This window comes from Empidonax traillii, unplaced genomic scaffold (assembly GCF_003031625.1).
Source record: "Empidonax traillii isolate 1590-97213 ecotype Southwest subspecies unplaced genomic scaffold, ASM303162v1 scaffold81:size2596050, whole genome shotgun sequence".
In the NCBI taxonomy this organism is placed as follows: Eukaryota; Metazoa; Chordata; class Aves; order Passeriformes; family Tyrannidae; genus Empidonax; species Empidonax traillii.
Genome location: NW_020955274.1, coordinates 519,040 through 537,426, shown reverse-complemented (window position 1 = coordinate 537,426; position 18,387 = coordinate 519,040). Strand labels below are relative to the sequence as shown.

Sequence of the window (18,387 nt, the reverse complement as noted above, 5' to 3'; positions counted from 1 at the left end):
ATTTCAGGCATATGTGGAGGGGTGTTTTCACATGTGCAGGTCACATGAAGATATGACACATGGTGTTGAGGTAGAGACTTAATGCATTCATTGAAGACAATCCATAGGGGGCACAATAATGGTTATTCTTTCTTGACAAATGGTTATTCTTTCTTGACAAACTCAGTGTGCACCTTCTGCTATGAATTAGTGTTTCTTCCCGTATTTGCAACTCTCAGTTTAAATGTTGTTTACAATAAATTTTAATGTATTCCAAGAAAATTTCTAAACCAGACCATGAAATTCCTAGTTTTAGAGTCTTCATCTAATTATTTTATACTTATATATATGTAGGAAGAGATCATTAGGGAGATACAACTTTATGCAGTTTATTGAATGGATCATAGCATAATCTTTAATTCAGATTGGTACTGAGACTTCGTAGGATATTTACCTATGGAAGACCTGACAAACTGTGATGATAATATGTAATTTTAGTAGACATCATTAAGGAATGTAACTGCAAAGAATAATGTATGACTTTGATGTCTATTTGATTATTTACAAGATTTTTTTTTTAGTAATTCATTGAGTTAGACTAATTAAATGGAGATTAAGGAGATTGTACTCTTTTAGAAACTATAATTTGTGCAAAATTCTTTTGGTCAGAGGCATTGACTCAAATTTTTTCCTCCATGTCTGTGTCCCAGCTGAACATCACTCCCATGAAAACTTTTTCTCTGAGGTTTCTCATTATTATAAACATTCAGCATCAGTGCAAGTCTCATTAAGAGCCAAATTAAAATCTCCACAAAAATTTTTGATTAGGTCAGTTGAAGAAACAGAGCTATAGGAGCCTAGACAAAGATGAACAATAGTTGTCTTTTAGAATTGAAGGATCACAAGTGTAACAAACCCTGTCTTTTCTCATTTGAGATGTCAGAAATGAAAAATTGAATATTTTGGGTAATACTGGACTACAGTAGTTCAACAAGAAGCTTCCTCTTTTAAAGCCAGAGAGAACCTTAATCCTGTAACTTGTACATCTGCAATGCTCACTTCAGGTTTCGTCTTAATTTTAGAAGATTCAGTGTCTCATCTATAGGGAAGCAGGCAAATCTTAAAAGTGATGGGCTCTAAAAGGATGAAAATTTTGCAGTAGTCATTCTTGCACTGCTGTTACTGTTTTATTGGTTAGCTTCTACCACTGTAAACCAATTGTCAGAATTTCAGTCTTCACATCTCTGCTGCTTTTGTAGAATTCCACTACCACAAATGCCCGTCATTATATTTGTACGTACATTAGAAAAATGAATCACAAACATGTCTCATCAATAGAATTTTTCAGTTGTTGTAATTATCCAACTATACTGGTTATTATAGTAACATTATTTTTTGTTGCCACTTATTAGTGTCATCTACTGCAGCATAATGGGATCAAATTAAAGAACATTTCCTCTAGCTAGTGTCACTAGACTGTATGACAGTAAGGCAGAAAAATGAGAACTTGAAGAGTAACTATAATACTTATTTTTCTTATTGTAATATAGTTTCATCCATTCCTTCACAAAATTTAGCCTTTATAAAGTAACTGTCTTTTTCAAATCGTATTCCCACTGTGATGCTCTGTCTTTTTGGATGTTTTTTTATGCTTACATGTGCTTGTTTTGTAAGCACAGATAGACAAAATGGAATCTATCGTAAATTATAGCAATTACCAGTGAGAATAAATCACAACTTGAAAAATATTGAGTGTGCTCCTGGGAACAATTTGGATGTAATTCACTGTTGAAACCTGTGGCATACAAAGTATCGTGAGTGCACTGTCCCTTTTTACCTTTTTTAAAGGGACGAATATTTTCCTCTTAAAAAGAAAAACAAAAAAGCCCCAAACTCTGATTCATTGGAATTAAAACAAACAAACAAACAAAAACTAAGGAAAAAACAAAACAAACAAAAAAACCCCAAACCAAACAAAAAAACCCACCAAACTACAAAACCCAAAGTCATTCATTAGTGACTACCTTGTTTGTAATGTGTCTAGGGAACACACTTTTAACTTACTGTCTTCTCTCCAGTACTTGGCTGTTACTCCCATTCGGGCTTGAAAGTGTTATCGTCTTTAAGTCTTAATACATTTTCTAGCCCCCAAAGACAAAAGGTCAGATCTGGGCTTGGAATAAGTGGAATTAAAACAGTTTGCAACTATGAAGGATATGACACATGCAGTGCTGAGGCTGTGAAATGAAACACTCTAAAGACTAAAGGAAATAACTGAACTAAAAGGCTCTGATGTTACTGGAATGATATTTGAATTCCTGCACTCAGTTAAGGAATGTGTTTAAGTATGGTCTTGAATAGGAAACTTTTTATCAAACTGTAAGCTTTGTATTCCTTTTTCGTTTTTTTTTGGTTTTTTTTTTTTTTTTAGCTATACATGAGGGAATCATCACTAGATGCAGTTCAGAATGATACATAAGGAGGTTCTTAGTGCTAAGAAGGCAGTACTGCTGGAGCAAGCATTCTCAGGAAACTAATGAAACAAGCTGGAATATAGTGATATGCCACTGACATATGAAAAACAGGGTAGAAAAGAGATATGAGATTTTTCCTTCACACTATTAATTAACATTCATGCTGGTGCTTTAAGATTCATATTTGCACCATTATGCCTACCTCAGTCAGGGCGTGTAGTGAATTATCCATAGATAGTAATTTATTTCATCTTTGGTTTTAATGAAGTTCTTTGCTTTTTCTATAAAAGTCTAAAGTAAAAACTAAACCAGTATTCCAGTGTTTAGTTTTTACTTTAGAACAATTTAGAATAGCTACTTTAGAACAAATTAGAACAATTTAGAACAATTACTATAGCCTAGAAATTTAGTTTCTTTCTTTGCTTATACTGCCTCAGAGAGGCTTTCGCAGTTAGGAGTGCAGAAATAATTGTAGATGCCCATTTTACACAGAGGATGTCGAAAGACTAGCTCTTTCTATCATAATCCTGGTGTGTCTTTGCCTCATATAGCTACATTCATTTTAGAAACATCTACGATATGTAAATATGTATATTTACTAAATCTTTTGATGTACCAGTGGCCTGTAGTATGTGTGTTATGAATGTCAGTTCTTTGTTTAAAGTCTACATGATGAAATGTATGCATCATACCATATTTTTTGGTATATGCATGTGTCTTTCAGTTTACATACATGCACACGTCCCATCTTTTATGTACATATTTTGTAATGAAAAACTTCAAACTTTGTTCCTATAGCATATAGTAAGGACTACTGTGATAATATTTCCAAGTTAAAAAACCCCCAAATCTCTGTGCACTGGTTACTATGACAACCTCTTAAAAATACCTATACTGCTTTAAAAAAGGACAAAGCACTCACCAGAAAGAAGAAATTATAGTATATGATTGAAGTTTTAATAAAAATGTCGTGCTTTAAATAAGGAATTGTCTACATTTTAATGACATGTCAAAATTATATGTATTTGACACACAGGAAGCATGGGAGACATTGATAAGCATAACATGTAGCTTTACTTGCAAGGATTCAGGCAGGATCAGGAGAAAAAGGTCAACAAGGTGTTTGATGAAGCTAAATGTGCACCACAGCAGCCCAGTGCTGTGGTGTCAACTGCAATCTGTGGGAGAAGGGAGGCAAAAAGTACAACTGATCCTGTCTCAAATATCTTCCTACTCTTTAATTGACCTTTGTTTTCAGTCCAGATCTTGGAAAGAGTAGACAATGACAGTTGTCACATTTATTTACTGACAAAAGAGCCAGAAAGTTATCAAAGTGTTTGGTCTGAAAGCCATGACTGATCCTTGTTTAAGCAAAGCCAGAGCCTTGCTCTGGAAGTCAGTATATTTTTGTATTGAGTTGACAGTCAGACACCTTTGGAAGGGTTTGTATTACTGTTCAGAGGTTGGAAGCACTAAACCCATTTTCAAAAGATGTGGAGACAGTGGTGGAGTTGAATGAATGACTCAAAGATTCAGGATAACTCACATTAATCAAACTGACTTGCTGTTAGTCAACATTGCTGTTGCATACTAATGTGATCGCAGATCGTGGGAAAATAACTTCTTCTTTGGTTACTGAGGTCACTGTTAGGCTTTTTTCTAAGTCATATGCCTCCTATGAAAATGACTCAAACATTAGGAAGACTTTTCAGGAGAAATCAATAAATGTGCATTTGAAGGTGCACTCATTGGAGCACATTAGGAAGTGATAAAAAATGAGTTCTCACAGAAGGGAAACACAGTAGTTTTATCCATGTTGAGAAAAGATCTAAGCATACTTTCCCATTGTAATTTAAAGAGAATTTATTTTCTTTCTTTTATGATTGAAAATACCTAATATTGTCATTATAACTCACACCACCTAGATGATCTTTTCTTGCCATCAGATTACCAGACAATTACCTAACTATACTGATGAGGAAGTGAAGTACACGCCATGTGTTTTTTCAGTTGTGCGAAAAACCAAACCATCATAGAAGGGGGGAATGAGTTGAGTGAGTGAACTCGTATTTTTCTATTTTTAGAAACAGTTTGACAAAAATCTTAATTTCTTATCATGGTGGGCTAAAACTCTGAAATATGAATATGTTTAATATTTCTTTAAGCTTTTGTGGTTTTCATCTGTTTCAGGGAGAATACCACATGCCTTTTTTTTTTAGTGCTTCTTTATTTAAGAAGTGGTGGCCTAATCTTACTAAAATTTAGTAAAACCATGTTTAGAAAACTCATTACTGTCACTTACGGAAAGTTGGACTCCTACATCCCACAATATTTAATGATTTTTACAACTATATGAACTCTAAGTGGTGTATTATCTCCTTCTGAACTTTGATTTGATATCTGTTCATATCTACCCTGGACATGTGTGCATAAAGCAGTGAAGGAGAAGAAAGTGACTCTTAGTAAAATAACTAATAATAATTACATTTTCATGATTATGCAGACTTGTTTTTAACTGAATATTTTACATTTTTATTTGAAAGTTGGAATAAAATGACATTGTATTTTAATAATTTGTATCATAATTCTTGACCATCAGGTCTTTCACATTATACTTTGTGGCACAGATTGAGTAATTAATGTACTAAATTCGGACTACCAAATGAACCTCTTTGTTAGTTGGTTTCTTGTTATTTGCTGTGACATACTGCTTTGTAAGGAGGCCCAGGGGCTTATCTTGTACTTAAGTGGGTAATTTTTTCGTGATAGAAGTTGATAAATCTCAGCTTGATTCCTAAGCTTAAGTCACAAATATTTGTTAAATGTAAACATACACCACTCACACATAGACAGATTTAATTAGATATCAAAACTAAAAAGGGTTGCAGTGAGATAGAGGTACTAAAAAGTTACAAAGTTTCTGTTGATACCAAAAATTAGAAGAATCAGCAAGAGACTGGAATATTGCTGTTTGTGTTTGACCGTGTCCATATTGGTCTAGCACTGCATGGTGTGAAAAAGCATTCACCTTATTACAAAGACATGGCACATCTAAAAGATGGTACAGAAGACTCTAAATCTGGTGCCCTATAGGCCCTCACGTCCGGGACTTTCATTGTCTCCTGAGACATTGCAGTAATGATCCATCAAGTGAGATCATGAAAAAGGAGTTTGGAGAGATCTGGGAGACGAGCACCTTTGCATTAAGTATCCTGGAAGAAATTAAGAGCCCTGAAACACATGCATTGCATCCTAGGCTCACGTAAAGTAAAGGAAACGTTGGTGCATTTCAAGCAAAAGTTAAATATGAAATTATGACATAGTTCATAAATTCATTAAAGATACATTGAACTTTTGTGGTTTTTTGTACTGCTTTACATTGAGTTGAGCCTAAATCATCTATGCATTTCTGTTGGAAACCTCCTTTCCCCCCCCTAAACATTCACTGTACATACTTGCATGTTTACTATGTATTCTTTGAAACTATTAATATATATGGTTTCTGCTTCTAAAGATTCTAAATCCTGGTCTTTATTTCCATCCCTACATGCATTCCTTATTCTCTTTTAATTTAATATTGTAACCCTTTCATCTCTGGTTACAGTTATTAGTGCCTCTTCCTTCAACTGCTGCATGTCTTCCTCAGTTTTAATCATTAAACTGATTTCCTGGTATCGTTACTGTTCAGGCTCTTCATCTTCTTTATAGAGTTTTTTTTTTAATAGTTAGATATTCATATTCTCTGTCTGCTCTTGTCTGTTATTTTCTTATTCATTAGCATAGTTCTACCCACCTTGAATGCCTTGATCCGTTTTAGACTTAGATCTACATCTAATCATGAGAAGTGCTTGAGCTTAAAGTATCATCTCAGAATTACAACATTTACTCTGATCCTCCTTCATCTTTTTCCTCAACGCCTTCTGGAGCTCTGAAAGAAGCTGACCACCTAGGAGATATCTAAACTGAACAGCCTATTGGAAATAGGCAGGCTTGTTTATATGAAAGTTTTTAAAAAGAACGGTTGAACATTCAAAAATTTGAAAGCCGCCGAAATGAACGTGTATCTGTGGCGCTATGCTTGATGAACACAGTTAGTTTGGTTCTTTCCACTCCCATGATATCATATTTCACTCACTCCTTATCTTGATGCTTTGTCTCAAATCATAGTATATAGTGTCTGTTCAGGGCAGAGAATAACTTTATTTACAGATTCACTCCCGAGACCCACCACATTGATTAAAGACATTAGGTGGGAGAGCAATGTAGATAGTAAGTGCAGTTCAAGCCCAAACCAGCTTCTTAGAGGGAGGAGTCTATTGCAGTGCCAAGACTTTTGTACTTTTCCTTTCTGCCACATGACAGATTCAGTCCTGCAAGGGTATGAACTTCCTGCAGTCTGTTGAACTCCTGACTGCACCTTGCAGAACTCTTCACCATAACAGAGGAGAGAGGAATCTTGTTTGGTTTTTGTTGTTGTTTGTGTGTGTGTGTGGTTGTTTGTTTTTGGTGGGTTTTTGTTTGTTTGGTTTTTTTGTTTTGTTTTGTTTTTTAGATAAAACCTGCAAAGTTTGAAATTCGTATTTTAATAAATTTACCATGTTGAAATAGGAGTGATTTTTACATAGGAGGTGTTAGAATATTTGTAGCAGTGATCTGGGGAGCAGAGAATAATGTTTATGTTTAGCAAAAAAATATAAGTCCAAGAGAGTAATTTTTGGATGGCACGTGTGCAGAGAGAATTACAACAGAGTGGAGGATTACAGTGCATATTGTTAATGCTTCAATACTTAACATCTATGAATTATCTTGAATTAGAAATGAAAATGAAAATATAAAAATCTGAAGATAATTTCATCAGATATCTCAAAGGTGATTTGTGATGTTCCAACTAAACCAGCAAATGCTTTTTCTGGTATCAGTGGCAGCAAAAACATGTTTCTGTTAGAAGAGTTTGACAGCTTTCATCATAAGAAGTGACAAGAGCCGAGGCGGAAAAGGAAAAATACTTGTTATTTAAGCAATAATAGTGAAGGCAATGTAGTGAAGCTAAAAGAAGAAAATCACTTTAATGTACATTAAATTTGCAACACTGACTTCATATAATGTTTTTGCCAACTTGGCAGAAAATATTAGACTCTAAAAATCCTAAATATGGTTGTTTCTTAAATGCTCTTTGGGATAGAATAATTTTAAAATCTCGAAATGTTGTTTTGATGCATTTGCTGGATTTTCATTTTGTCTAAATAGGATTTGCATAATTATAGCAACATAAAAAGATAGAAAACATAAAATTACACCTTTTATAAGTAAGCACATCTGGTGGAGGAGACAAAAATACAAGATGGCCTAATGTTTCCATTAGCTTATCAAGTGCTAGAATGCTGCCAGTGTTACTGGCAAAATTCATAGCTTATGTTTATTGGTCAAATCCTAAGAGTAGTTTTTCTCCAGATTATGTACATTTTTCCATTTACAATAAAAGCATAAAAGTAATTTTACATTATGTGAACTCACAATCAGATTGAATCTGGCTGGAGGATGAAATGGGCTGAATTAGACTGCCATGAACCTTGTGGGCCAGATGAGATTATGAAACAGTACAGATGACCACAGATAATATAGTAGAGAGGACCTCTGATGTAATTCTGTGTATTGTTACACAAGAGGTCACCTCCTCTGCCATAAAATGAAGAAAACATACTTCAGCGTTTACTAGGAAAGAGTTTTCCTTACATTCTTTGTTTTTAATTGCATTTGGACCAAATGTTACTTGTGTTCTTGTATTATGTGCTACCTCCTTTTCTTCCTTGTATATTGGGAACTTACCCACTTGCAGGGATTAAAAGGAAAAATCTTTCATGCATAGAAATAAATGTACCGCTGGCGAAGCTGTTGCATACCTTGTAGCTAGGGTATGCGTTACAAAGAGCTTTACTTTGGCTTGTAAACATCATAGAATGTAATTTTTTCGTGAGTAAGAGAAAAGGCCACACAAGAGTAACTGACCAGTGTAAATATTTTTTGCTGTATGTGCAGTGAAAGCACTGCAGTGCAATTCATATGCTGTGCTGCCTTATTGTTATAGAATCAGAATCTTTAGTGTTGGAAAATACCACTAAGATCGAGTCCAGCCATTAAACCAGCAATGCCATGTCCACTAGTAAACCATGTCCCTAAGTGCTACATCCACATGTTTTTTTAACACTGCCAGGGATGGTGACTCAACCACTTCCCTGGGCAGCCTGTTCCAAAGCTTGACAGAGGAATGAGGTCCCTGCTAAGCCTTCTTTTTTCCAGGCTAAACAACCCCAGCTTCCTCAGCCACTCCTCATAAGACTTGTGCTCCAGACCCTTCACCAGCTGCATTGCCCTTCTTTGGACACACTCCAGTACCACAATGTCTTTCTTGTTGTGAAGGGCCCCAAACTGAACACAAATTTTCTCTCCTTTTGTGTAGTTACCACAGCAAGTAGTAAGATTTTGTCCCAAAATATTTCAAAATTTTGACATTTTTTCAATTCTTCTTTTAAGTGTTAATAAGTATTGTCCTGGCAAACAGATTTTGTCTTGTCTAAGGGTTTTAACTGTACCAGAATAGCTCTTTAACACCTGAAACTATTTTATCTATGATATTAGTCAACCTCTGACACTGTATGCCAAATGGAATCTAAGCAAACATACAAATCCTTCTTTTTCTATGTAATACAGGTCAAAATCATTACTGAGAGTTTATTACTTATGTAATAGGATGTGTAGGATATCTAGTGAAAACTGGTTTCAGAGATTGGAAACAAGTTTTCTTCTTTTTCTGTTGGATGTCAGACAGTCTTTAAATCATATTTTCACTAGAAAACTAGTTGAAGCTTAAGACATAGACAAAAGTGGATAAAGGTTGTGTTGTATCTTTCAGAAACTCTGCACAAGTGGTGTTTTAAACATAAATAGCCAGCATGGTAAATAGTTCCTTTTTTGAGAAACTTATGACAAATTGTGACTGCAGCTGGTGCAAGTGAAGTTGTTAAATAGATTTCCTGTTAAAAAAACCCAAAAAACAAACAACAACAAAAAACAAACCAAAACTTTTTCTTTTTTTCCATTTTAAACCTCAATAAGCACTTGACTATTTCAGCAAGTTAAATATATATAAGTATTTAAATGACGTGACTGCCAGTTTAACTTGACTTTTAGACACTTCACTCTTCCATAATGAACCCATTCTGTCCCAAGACAAGTAGAGCCATGTAAGAGCTAAATGAAAAACAGAAATTCTATTTCATAGAAAAAAATCAGAATGTAAATATTTGTCTCTAAATGAGAATGAAATAGAGTTCAAAATACATTCCATAGAAAATCAATGAGCATTCCAACTCCACTGTAGTCATAAGCTTTTGTAATGTTTCAGCTGGAGAAGAGATGCTCACCTGGAAATTAACACAGATAAGTTTGGAATGTTCTACTCTGCACATAGGTCAGAACCTTCTGCCTCATGGTAAGGCATGAGATGGTGATTAAATACTATTAATTACCTCCCTTCAAACCTGCTGAAGCTTCTTTCAGATTAAGAAGCCGGATTCCATACCTGGGAGGGGACAACCTTGGATATTCATACAGACTGGGGAATGAGATGCTGGAAAGCAGTGACATGGAAAGGGACCTGGGGGTCCTGTTTGATGGCAAGTTGGATATGAGTCAGGAGTGCCTTGGCATCCAGGAGAGCCAACCCTGTCCTGGGGGGCATCAGGCAAAACATCACCAACAGGTCAAGGGAGGGGATTGTCCCCCTCTGCTCTGCATTGGGACAGCTTCACCTTGAATATTGTGTGCAGTTTTGGGCATGGCAATATATGAAAGATATTAAGCTATTGGAGAGTGTCCAAAGGAGGGAAACAAAGATGGTGAAGGGCCTTGATGGGAAGCCGTATGAGGAGCAGCTGAGGTCACTCGTTTGTTCAACCTGGAGAAGAGGAGACTGAGGGGAAACCTCATTGCAGTTACAACATCCTTGTGATGGGAAGAGGAGGGGCAGACACTAATCTCTTCTCTGTGGTGACCAGTGACAGAACCTGAGGGGATGGCCTGAAGTTGTGTCAGGGGAGGTTTAGGTTAGATATCAGGTAAAGTTTCTTCCCCCAGAGGGTGGTTGGGCATTGGAACAGACTCCTCAGAGAAGTAGTCACATCACCAAGCCTGACAGAGTTCAAGAAGCCTTTGGACAATACTTTCAAGCACACAGTGTGACTTCTGGGGATGGTCCTGTGCAGGCTCAGGAGCTGGACTCAGTGATCTTTGTGGATTCCTTCCAACTCTGCATATTCTGTGATACCGTAATTCTTCCAAGATGATATGCATTTAAATTAAGCTGTAACTTTTAGCTCTACATTCATAGTCAGAAAACTTTAATCTCAGACATTTCTCTTCAGTTTATGAGGAGATTTCTCATTAAAAAAAACCCCAGGAATTGTTTTTGTCAGTATTTCATCTGGACTTACTACTCACCATGAGGGTAAGCAGACATATTTTTTTCTGCTAGGATGGATGTATCTGTGTGTTGTGATATTAAGCTCAAAAGTTGTTGCGCATTTGTCAGTGTTCATGCCTCCGGGGAATAATAGATTGTACTTGTTCTTAGTTCTGAAAGCAGAATATCTCATAAAACCAGGAATATGCTTTTCATTAGTTTTATCTTAAAAGTAGTAATATTTATAACACTCTTGGATTTCAGTTTGGATGTTCTCCCTGTGAAATGACGTGGCTAACATATTTGGAAGCAGTTACCACAGTATTCTAGATTGCCATGGTGCTTCCCTATAAACAGTACTCCTAATGATTATGGCTTGATATGAAAATGCTCACTTTCAAACATTTTCAAATATTAATGTTGTTTGTCACTGTATATATCAGGAACTAGTTGTAAAATTCCCAGGACATCTGAAGTTGTTAATCTGGATATTTTATCAGCTTGTTCCCTGTAGGCATCAACACTGATATTAATATTCAGGGTTTCCTACCTATTTCTTCCATCATTTTATCAGACAACCTATTTTAATGTATGTTTAGGATAATGCTAAATTAAACACGCTACATAAATATGTGATGTTATTTACGCTTCACTAAAATATTTGCACTCAAAGGAGTTTGAGATTTTTGTCAAATTCATATAGCCACCCAATACCAAAATAATACTGCTTTTAACTTCCAGTTGGTATCTATGTTTATGACAAAAACTGGTGACAACTAACAGAATAGCATTAGAGATATTCTTTCTACTAGATAGAAATAACAAGTAAATTGGTACTATATGGTCTTATATATTCTGCTGAAAATATAGAGTAAGTCAACGCAGTTTGATTGTTGCTTTGGGCCAGTTTGGTATCTGATTTGAGTAAAGAAAGTGAGGGAAAAGATATATTAATCTTTCTGTTAAAATAATTGGCAAAGTCTAGGTACATTTTGGACCTGAAGAATTCCTCAGGTATTTTTAAAGTATGCTTCTTTAGAGACTGTTTTAATTTTTTTGTTTGTTTTGGTTGATAAAATCAGGATTAGGAGAGGTTAAGCTATATTCTGTTTTTTCATGTGCACTAGTGGTTATTGTGCAGGCATCATGGTGGTTATCCTTTGTAACTGAGAGCCTGAACTTAGAGTTCTTCTAATAGAGTCTTCTCATTGAGCATGGAAATCCTCTTTTTATGTTCTGTTTTGGGTTTTCTTTTACCTGTTATTTTTCCCATTTTTCCTGTTCTAAAGCTTTTAGCTTTTTGTGGAATAAGAAAGTTTGGATAGAATTATGGATAACAACTTTAAAATTCTGAACCACAGGTCAAATCAGAGCCTTAGGAATATGTTTGTGACATTTGCATATTGGAGGGAAATTACATATTCACAGAGCAGTTACTGAAAAATATCCCGGAGTGATTGTGCAGATCCTTGCTCTTTGATTGGCTAATGATAGGTTTTAGGCAATCACAGTAAAAGGAATAGTACATTATGCAGTTATTTAAAAATTAACTTGTGCAAATCAGACATGTATAGTCAATCAGAATGCAAGGAGGTAGATACACTTTGAGTAAAGAAATAGTCAAATTATTTCAGTAAAGTAACTACCCTTGTGATTGGAAATGATTGATGCGTCTTTTTTGAAACTAAAAAAATCATCTTCCAAGAGTGAAAAAGCATGGAGAATATCAGTGTAAATTTTAGGCCAAACTATACATAAAATTTTTGGGGATTTAGAAAAAGATACACCATCTTTACCAGCTCCATCTACATGGCCACTTGAACAGGCAAACAGGTTTTAGTTTTGCTGTTAATTCAGAGTATAAGATGTAAGCTGAAAGGCTTGGACACTACTTTTTGTGATGGGATGTTCTCACAGTGAAGAAGCCATTTTCCCTTTGTCTCTCTGTTTCTTTGCCTTTGAACTTACTTTTCCTGAAATTGTAATTGGGACAAAAAAATCCAAATAGCAACTTGAGCTAGGCAATATACAACTATTTTAAAGGTAAATTTGATACTGCTACTTTTAGTTCATTTGCCTTGTGTATGTGGATAAGATCAAAGAAATGGTGTGTCCTAACAGCTGTTCTACAACAGTTTAAGTCTGCAAAAAACTGTGAGGACTTCCTTATCTAGTCTATTGCTAGAGAGCAGGCTGATTTTCTCAGGAGTCTTACAGATGAAAAAACATTGATTAGTAGGTGCATTCCAAGAAATGTATAGCAAATGTAATTTGAAGGTTCATACCCGTACTGGAATTGACTAGAGACAGTTTTTATTCATACTATGTTTGTCATATGAAAGGTGATTTAAAATTACAAAAAGAATGTAATTTGTTATTTCCTTTAAATCTTTGCTAGAGAACCAACATTGGTTTGTTGCCAGACCTTTCTCTGTCGTTTTCTTGTTCACACTCTTCCTTAATTTTCTTAAATACATACTGAAAATAAAATGCTGACTCTTCAATGCATATAAAAGCATTAATTTAATTCATCCCCTCTGAGGTTCATCTTGGAAAAACAGTCTTCCAGCTCTAACTGCTGGTAAGTTGTTTGCATTTTTAAATGCAAAAACTTTAGAGGCTTGCTTTTATAAGTCCCATCAACTTCCTATTTAGTGGTGCTGCCTATGAAGGGGTTTCTGTGTTATTTTGGATAAATGGGCTCAAGCAGAATAGCAGCTGTGCTGATTTAATGTTCTACACCTATTTTAATCAATTGAACATCTGATCCTTTTTGACTTTTCATTTGATGATTTTGTTTAACTTTCTGGTTTTGAGATACAGCTCTGCCAGAAAATTCTGCCTATATCTAAATATATAAATAATGGGTGAATAATGGAGATCTACTTGTATGTAGACTAGACAGTGAATCTCACCATGTTATTCGATGCATTATTCCAAGCATGTTGTGCACTATGCTAAATGTAGCTGGTGGACCTAATATCCTTTCAGAGTTTTCTGTGGGACAAACTGCATCAACCGTTAGACTCCAGAAATCTTATCCAATTTTAAATATAATACTAGAGGAACGTTGTGTTCCTCCTTAGAGTTACAGAGAGACTATGCACAGACTGTGTAACTGATCTGAAAATTCAAAGATCTGCAAAGTAAATCTAAGCATGTGGTATCATCTGCTGACAAGAAAAATGAATTCCCAATATATGGATTTAAGTCAAGTAAGTTCTACATGCTTATGCTGAATTAATGTTCATAGATGTGCAAACGACAATTACATGCAATGGCTAATTACCTGTTAACTGTTACCTTTATTATACTACAGACATCTTGCAAAATATTGTGGCTTAACCCTGGGGGCCAACTAAGCACCACACACCTGCTCACTCACTCCCCTGCAGTATGATGGGAGGGAATCAGAAGAATATCAGTGAGAAAACTCATGAGTCGAGATAAAGACAGTTTAGTAGGTAAAGCAAAAGCCATGCACATAAACAAAACAAAAAAAACCGAGGAATTAGTTCACCACTTCCCATGGGCAGGCAGGTGTTCAGCCGTCTCCAGGAGAGTCCGGCTCCATCACACATAACAGCTACTTTGGAAGACAAATGCAATTACTCTGAATGACCCTCCTGTCCTTCTTCTTCCCCAGCTTTTATACACTGAGCCCGAAGCCATGTGGTATGGAATGTCCCTTGGGTCAGTTGGGGGTCAGACGTTCTGGCTGCGTCCCCTCTGCGCTTCTTGTGCACACCCAGACTATGCATTAGTGGGGTGATGTGAGTAGCAGAAAAGGCCTTGATGCTGTGCAAGTCCTGCTCAGCAATAATGAAAATAATAATAATGAAAAGCACTTTAGCTATTTTCTGCCTTTTTTTTTTTTTTTTTTGTTCTTGTCCTTTCTTTTTTTCTTTTCCCCAGGGTCCTTAGGGGTTCTTTCCCAAACAGCAGAACTGCTGGAATTTAGTGCTGACATTCACAGAAGGCTCTAAATCTTCATACTGTTGAGGGAAGTAGCATGACTGCTAAGCATATAGAGCTATAGGTTTTCAAGAACTAGTCCTCCTTGGAGTGTCACTGTGCTACTTCAGGGAAGCTAGCAGCCAGAATGAATTATCTACAGGAAGGTTGCACAGAAAAGCTGTACGAATTAGTTTATTCTTTCATCAGAGACTGTCTTCGGGACTGGGTTAGGAAACATATAATTCATAGATAATTCTTTAAGTCCGATTAAAGACATCCTCTTATTTTTCTTTCAAGCCCTGTTCCAGCAGGTGGAATATTCTTAGGACTCCACAATCCTCCTAGTATGTCCCATATTGTTGTTGATTACACTAAGGACGATAAAAATCTAAAACTTCTTTCATTTCCAAACTCGAACTGCATCCAAATTGGTAACAGATTTTTTAGTTTTAAATATTCTTTCTCTGCATTTTAAATTGATGTTTTATTCACTTAAAAACATTTGGACTACAATATGTTGTACATTAATTATTATCTTATTAGAATAGCATGATTATTTTCTATATTCCTTTCAGTGTTTTTATTATCAGATATCTCCAGTGATATATGTGTTCTGTAGATAGATTGCCCATCACAAGGGGTTATGTGGAAAGTCACAGAAAGGGCAAATTGTGTTATTCTAGCACCGAGGAGATATGATCACAAGTGACATTCTTTGAAGGGCTTAAGTGACTGGTATAGCTTAGAGTAAATTGGTATTTTAACAGTGCAAAGGTGCTGGAATCTGCTCCCTAGAACGTTCTACTGTAGTACAGCATAGTTCAACTTCCTTTACAATGAGCTCTGCCACTCATGCTCTTCTATGAAGACATTAAATGATGACTGAAATTTAATTACTCTTTGACTGGCAGTCAGTTGGCTGTGATTTAGGATGGAGGGGTTTCCTATTTGTAGTCCATCAGTTGTCATCATAAAATATTCTTGCACTAATTGGCATTTTGACCAACATTTGGGTAAGCATTAATCCTGTGTCTTGCCATGGTGTTCTTGTGGGCCAGACTGGTAGTCCTCCTCTTCATCGTGGCTAGCAGCTGGGTGATTCCCTTGCCTTTATGAATCAGAGAAACTCATTCCTCTCTGTTTCTGAGTTTTGCCGTATGTAACATAATTGACTAAGAATGAACGATTCAGGAATGACATCAAAATTTTGCAAGATGAGACTTATTGTAATGAACCCTACAGAGAGATCAGTTCTAAATTAGAAAAATATCCATGCATGACCCAATTTCTGCTCTAGTCTTTCTCTAAATATTCACAGCATGGTTTTATGGTAAGACAGTGTGGCAGATAAAGGCACACACGCCTGTTCTATAGAAATGTCAAAGAACAAAAAGAAATGGAAATAATGAATAGTGCCATGATTATTTGCACAAAAAAATAGAGTTAGTATGAACAGAAAGGGATGAAAGTATTGCATGAATAGCTGAGAGTCATGCAAAGCAGGAGAAAGGAGGATGAAATAGGAAGGTTGGGGTTCTCACTTAACACTGAATCATGTTTGATGTAGTTTATGATAAATTGGGGGAAAAGAAATGCACTATTCCTGTCAATATTATCTTTCTTTCAGGTGATATCATATCAGAATACAATCAAAATATAAGTACCTTTGAAAAGAAAAAATGAAAGTCCATGACTAGACTAGATTTCATTATTAAAAAGTTAAGACTTGTACTTGGCTGTACTTAATTTTCATAGTTATTCATACTTACTTTGTTTTTGAGTACACAGAGCCTTTATTTCAATGAATAGTAAGCAAAATCCTGTAATTGATAAAGCAAATTCTTGTGCACTGCAGCTCATGTTTAAGCTGTAAAAAAAGTTGTGATTGTATAGCTCAAGAGAACATAAGATGCACAATATTTCTATGCAGTAAATTGTCAAAGACAAATGCCAGTTCTATACATCAGGTTTTTTTCATCAGCTCTTAACAGTGAATACAAGGTTATGGGAAAAAATAATAAAAGAAATGTGGATTTACCACCATTCTTCTTGATTATTTCATAAAGTAGTCATTAAAATCCATGTGTTGCCTACTTATTGTCAGGTTCTCCCCCTACTGCTTGTGATAGCTTTAGAAGAAAATCCTCTATATTTTCTCATTTGAAACTCCTTTATATGTAAGTTTTCCTACAACAAAGGCAAGGAGAGTAATTTTATTAAAATGTGCCATATTAGATGTCAATTACTGTTCATAATAAAGCTTGAGAACCCCCCACCCACCATTTACCACGTGGTTTTTTAGACGCTAAATGTGCATTTTAATGTAAAAGGCAGGAGCAGAGAGCTCTCCTGTTCTTCAGTGACACCAAACCCAGGGGCTCCAATAAGCTGCAGCCAAACGCCTCGTAGAATGCAACATGAAAAGCTTCAGATTAACTGTATTTAGATGCACTAGTTTGATGTAACAGCAGCTTGCTTGAATTAATGTCCTGTGACAAGCCCTTCCTTGCAAACCTTTAGAAGCAAACTGTTTCTTTGTCTAGATTTTAAGCTTGGCTACAGCCTCTGGTAGATTCTGCATTGTTTCTCACGTACTGTTTTTTGGACAAAGTCGAATCATCATCTATGAAGGACTAACTACCCAAAGGGTATAAACCCAATTGCTAGTGGTTTATTCAGCTTTGACACTTCTCAGTGTGATCCTTACTGCCTTTTGTAAAACAAGCAGACAAGGGAAAGGCTCCAGAGACTTTCTTCTATTTATTCTGTAATAGTTTTCTTGCCACGGGAGGCTTAAGAAGATTTGTACTGCCTGCTTTCTTTTCATTAGCAGTGAGTGCAATGCTGTTGGGTAAGTTAATGTGTGAGACTAGAAAACGAACAGCACAAGAATCTGAAAAAAAGGTGTATTTTCTCATTAATCCATTTTTAATGTATTTTTTGTTGATTTATTCTGTATGGGGTGCAGAGAAAAATAAAGTAACGTGTAGCAGTTGAGATATTTTCAGTTGTTCTCAGCCAGACAGAGAATTAGAATCTAGCTGTTTCTTGAATGCAATACTATGCTTCACTGGTTTTTGGCAGCAGCATGTTAAAATTCTTGTTATCAGACTGACAAAGAAACCTGATTGAATTTTCAACACAATCATACTTCCTTGTCATGAAATGTAATAATATTTAATGATGTCTTTGTATTTCTGTATGAAAAAAAAAAAAAAAAAAGCATCAAGCTTTTAGCCTTTCTTTGACCACTATATTGCACTAACCTTCTGTACTTAAATTGCCATTAAATGATTTACTCTGTATTTAATTCTGAATGTTTACTTTAAAGAAAATTGAGTATGTTTGTTGAGAAAACCTCAAGTTTGGCAAATGGATTTGTACTTTTCTTAGTACATGAGCTATTTGCATCAGATTAAAATTTGACTCTCAGCATTTTGTTAGTTTTGTGTGTTGTGACAGTTAACATGTAAATATTGTTATGGATACATAGAATAGAATTTTTTAAAAATATAGGAC

General features: G+C 35.5%; 1 protein-coding gene across 2 annotated transcripts in view; it reads left to right on the top strand.

Moving 5' to 3' along the window:
* ZNF385D (zinc finger protein 385D) overlaps positions 1-18,387 on the top strand; it is a 410,553-nt gene that overhangs the window by 141,531 nt on the left and 250,635 nt on the right. Inside the window, exon 1 of one of the 2 annotated variants that reach the window (XM_027880954.1) lies at positions 17,695-17,719. The exons of the other annotated variant lie outside the window; for it this stretch is intronic. Within the exon in view, the coding sequence (XP_027736755.1) occupies positions 17,710-17,719 (10 nt within the window). The 5' untranslated portion in view covers positions 17,695-17,709. Of the gene's footprint in view, positions 1-17,694; positions 17,720-18,387 lie in introns of those variants that run through there. 2 annotated transcript variants of the gene reach the window in all.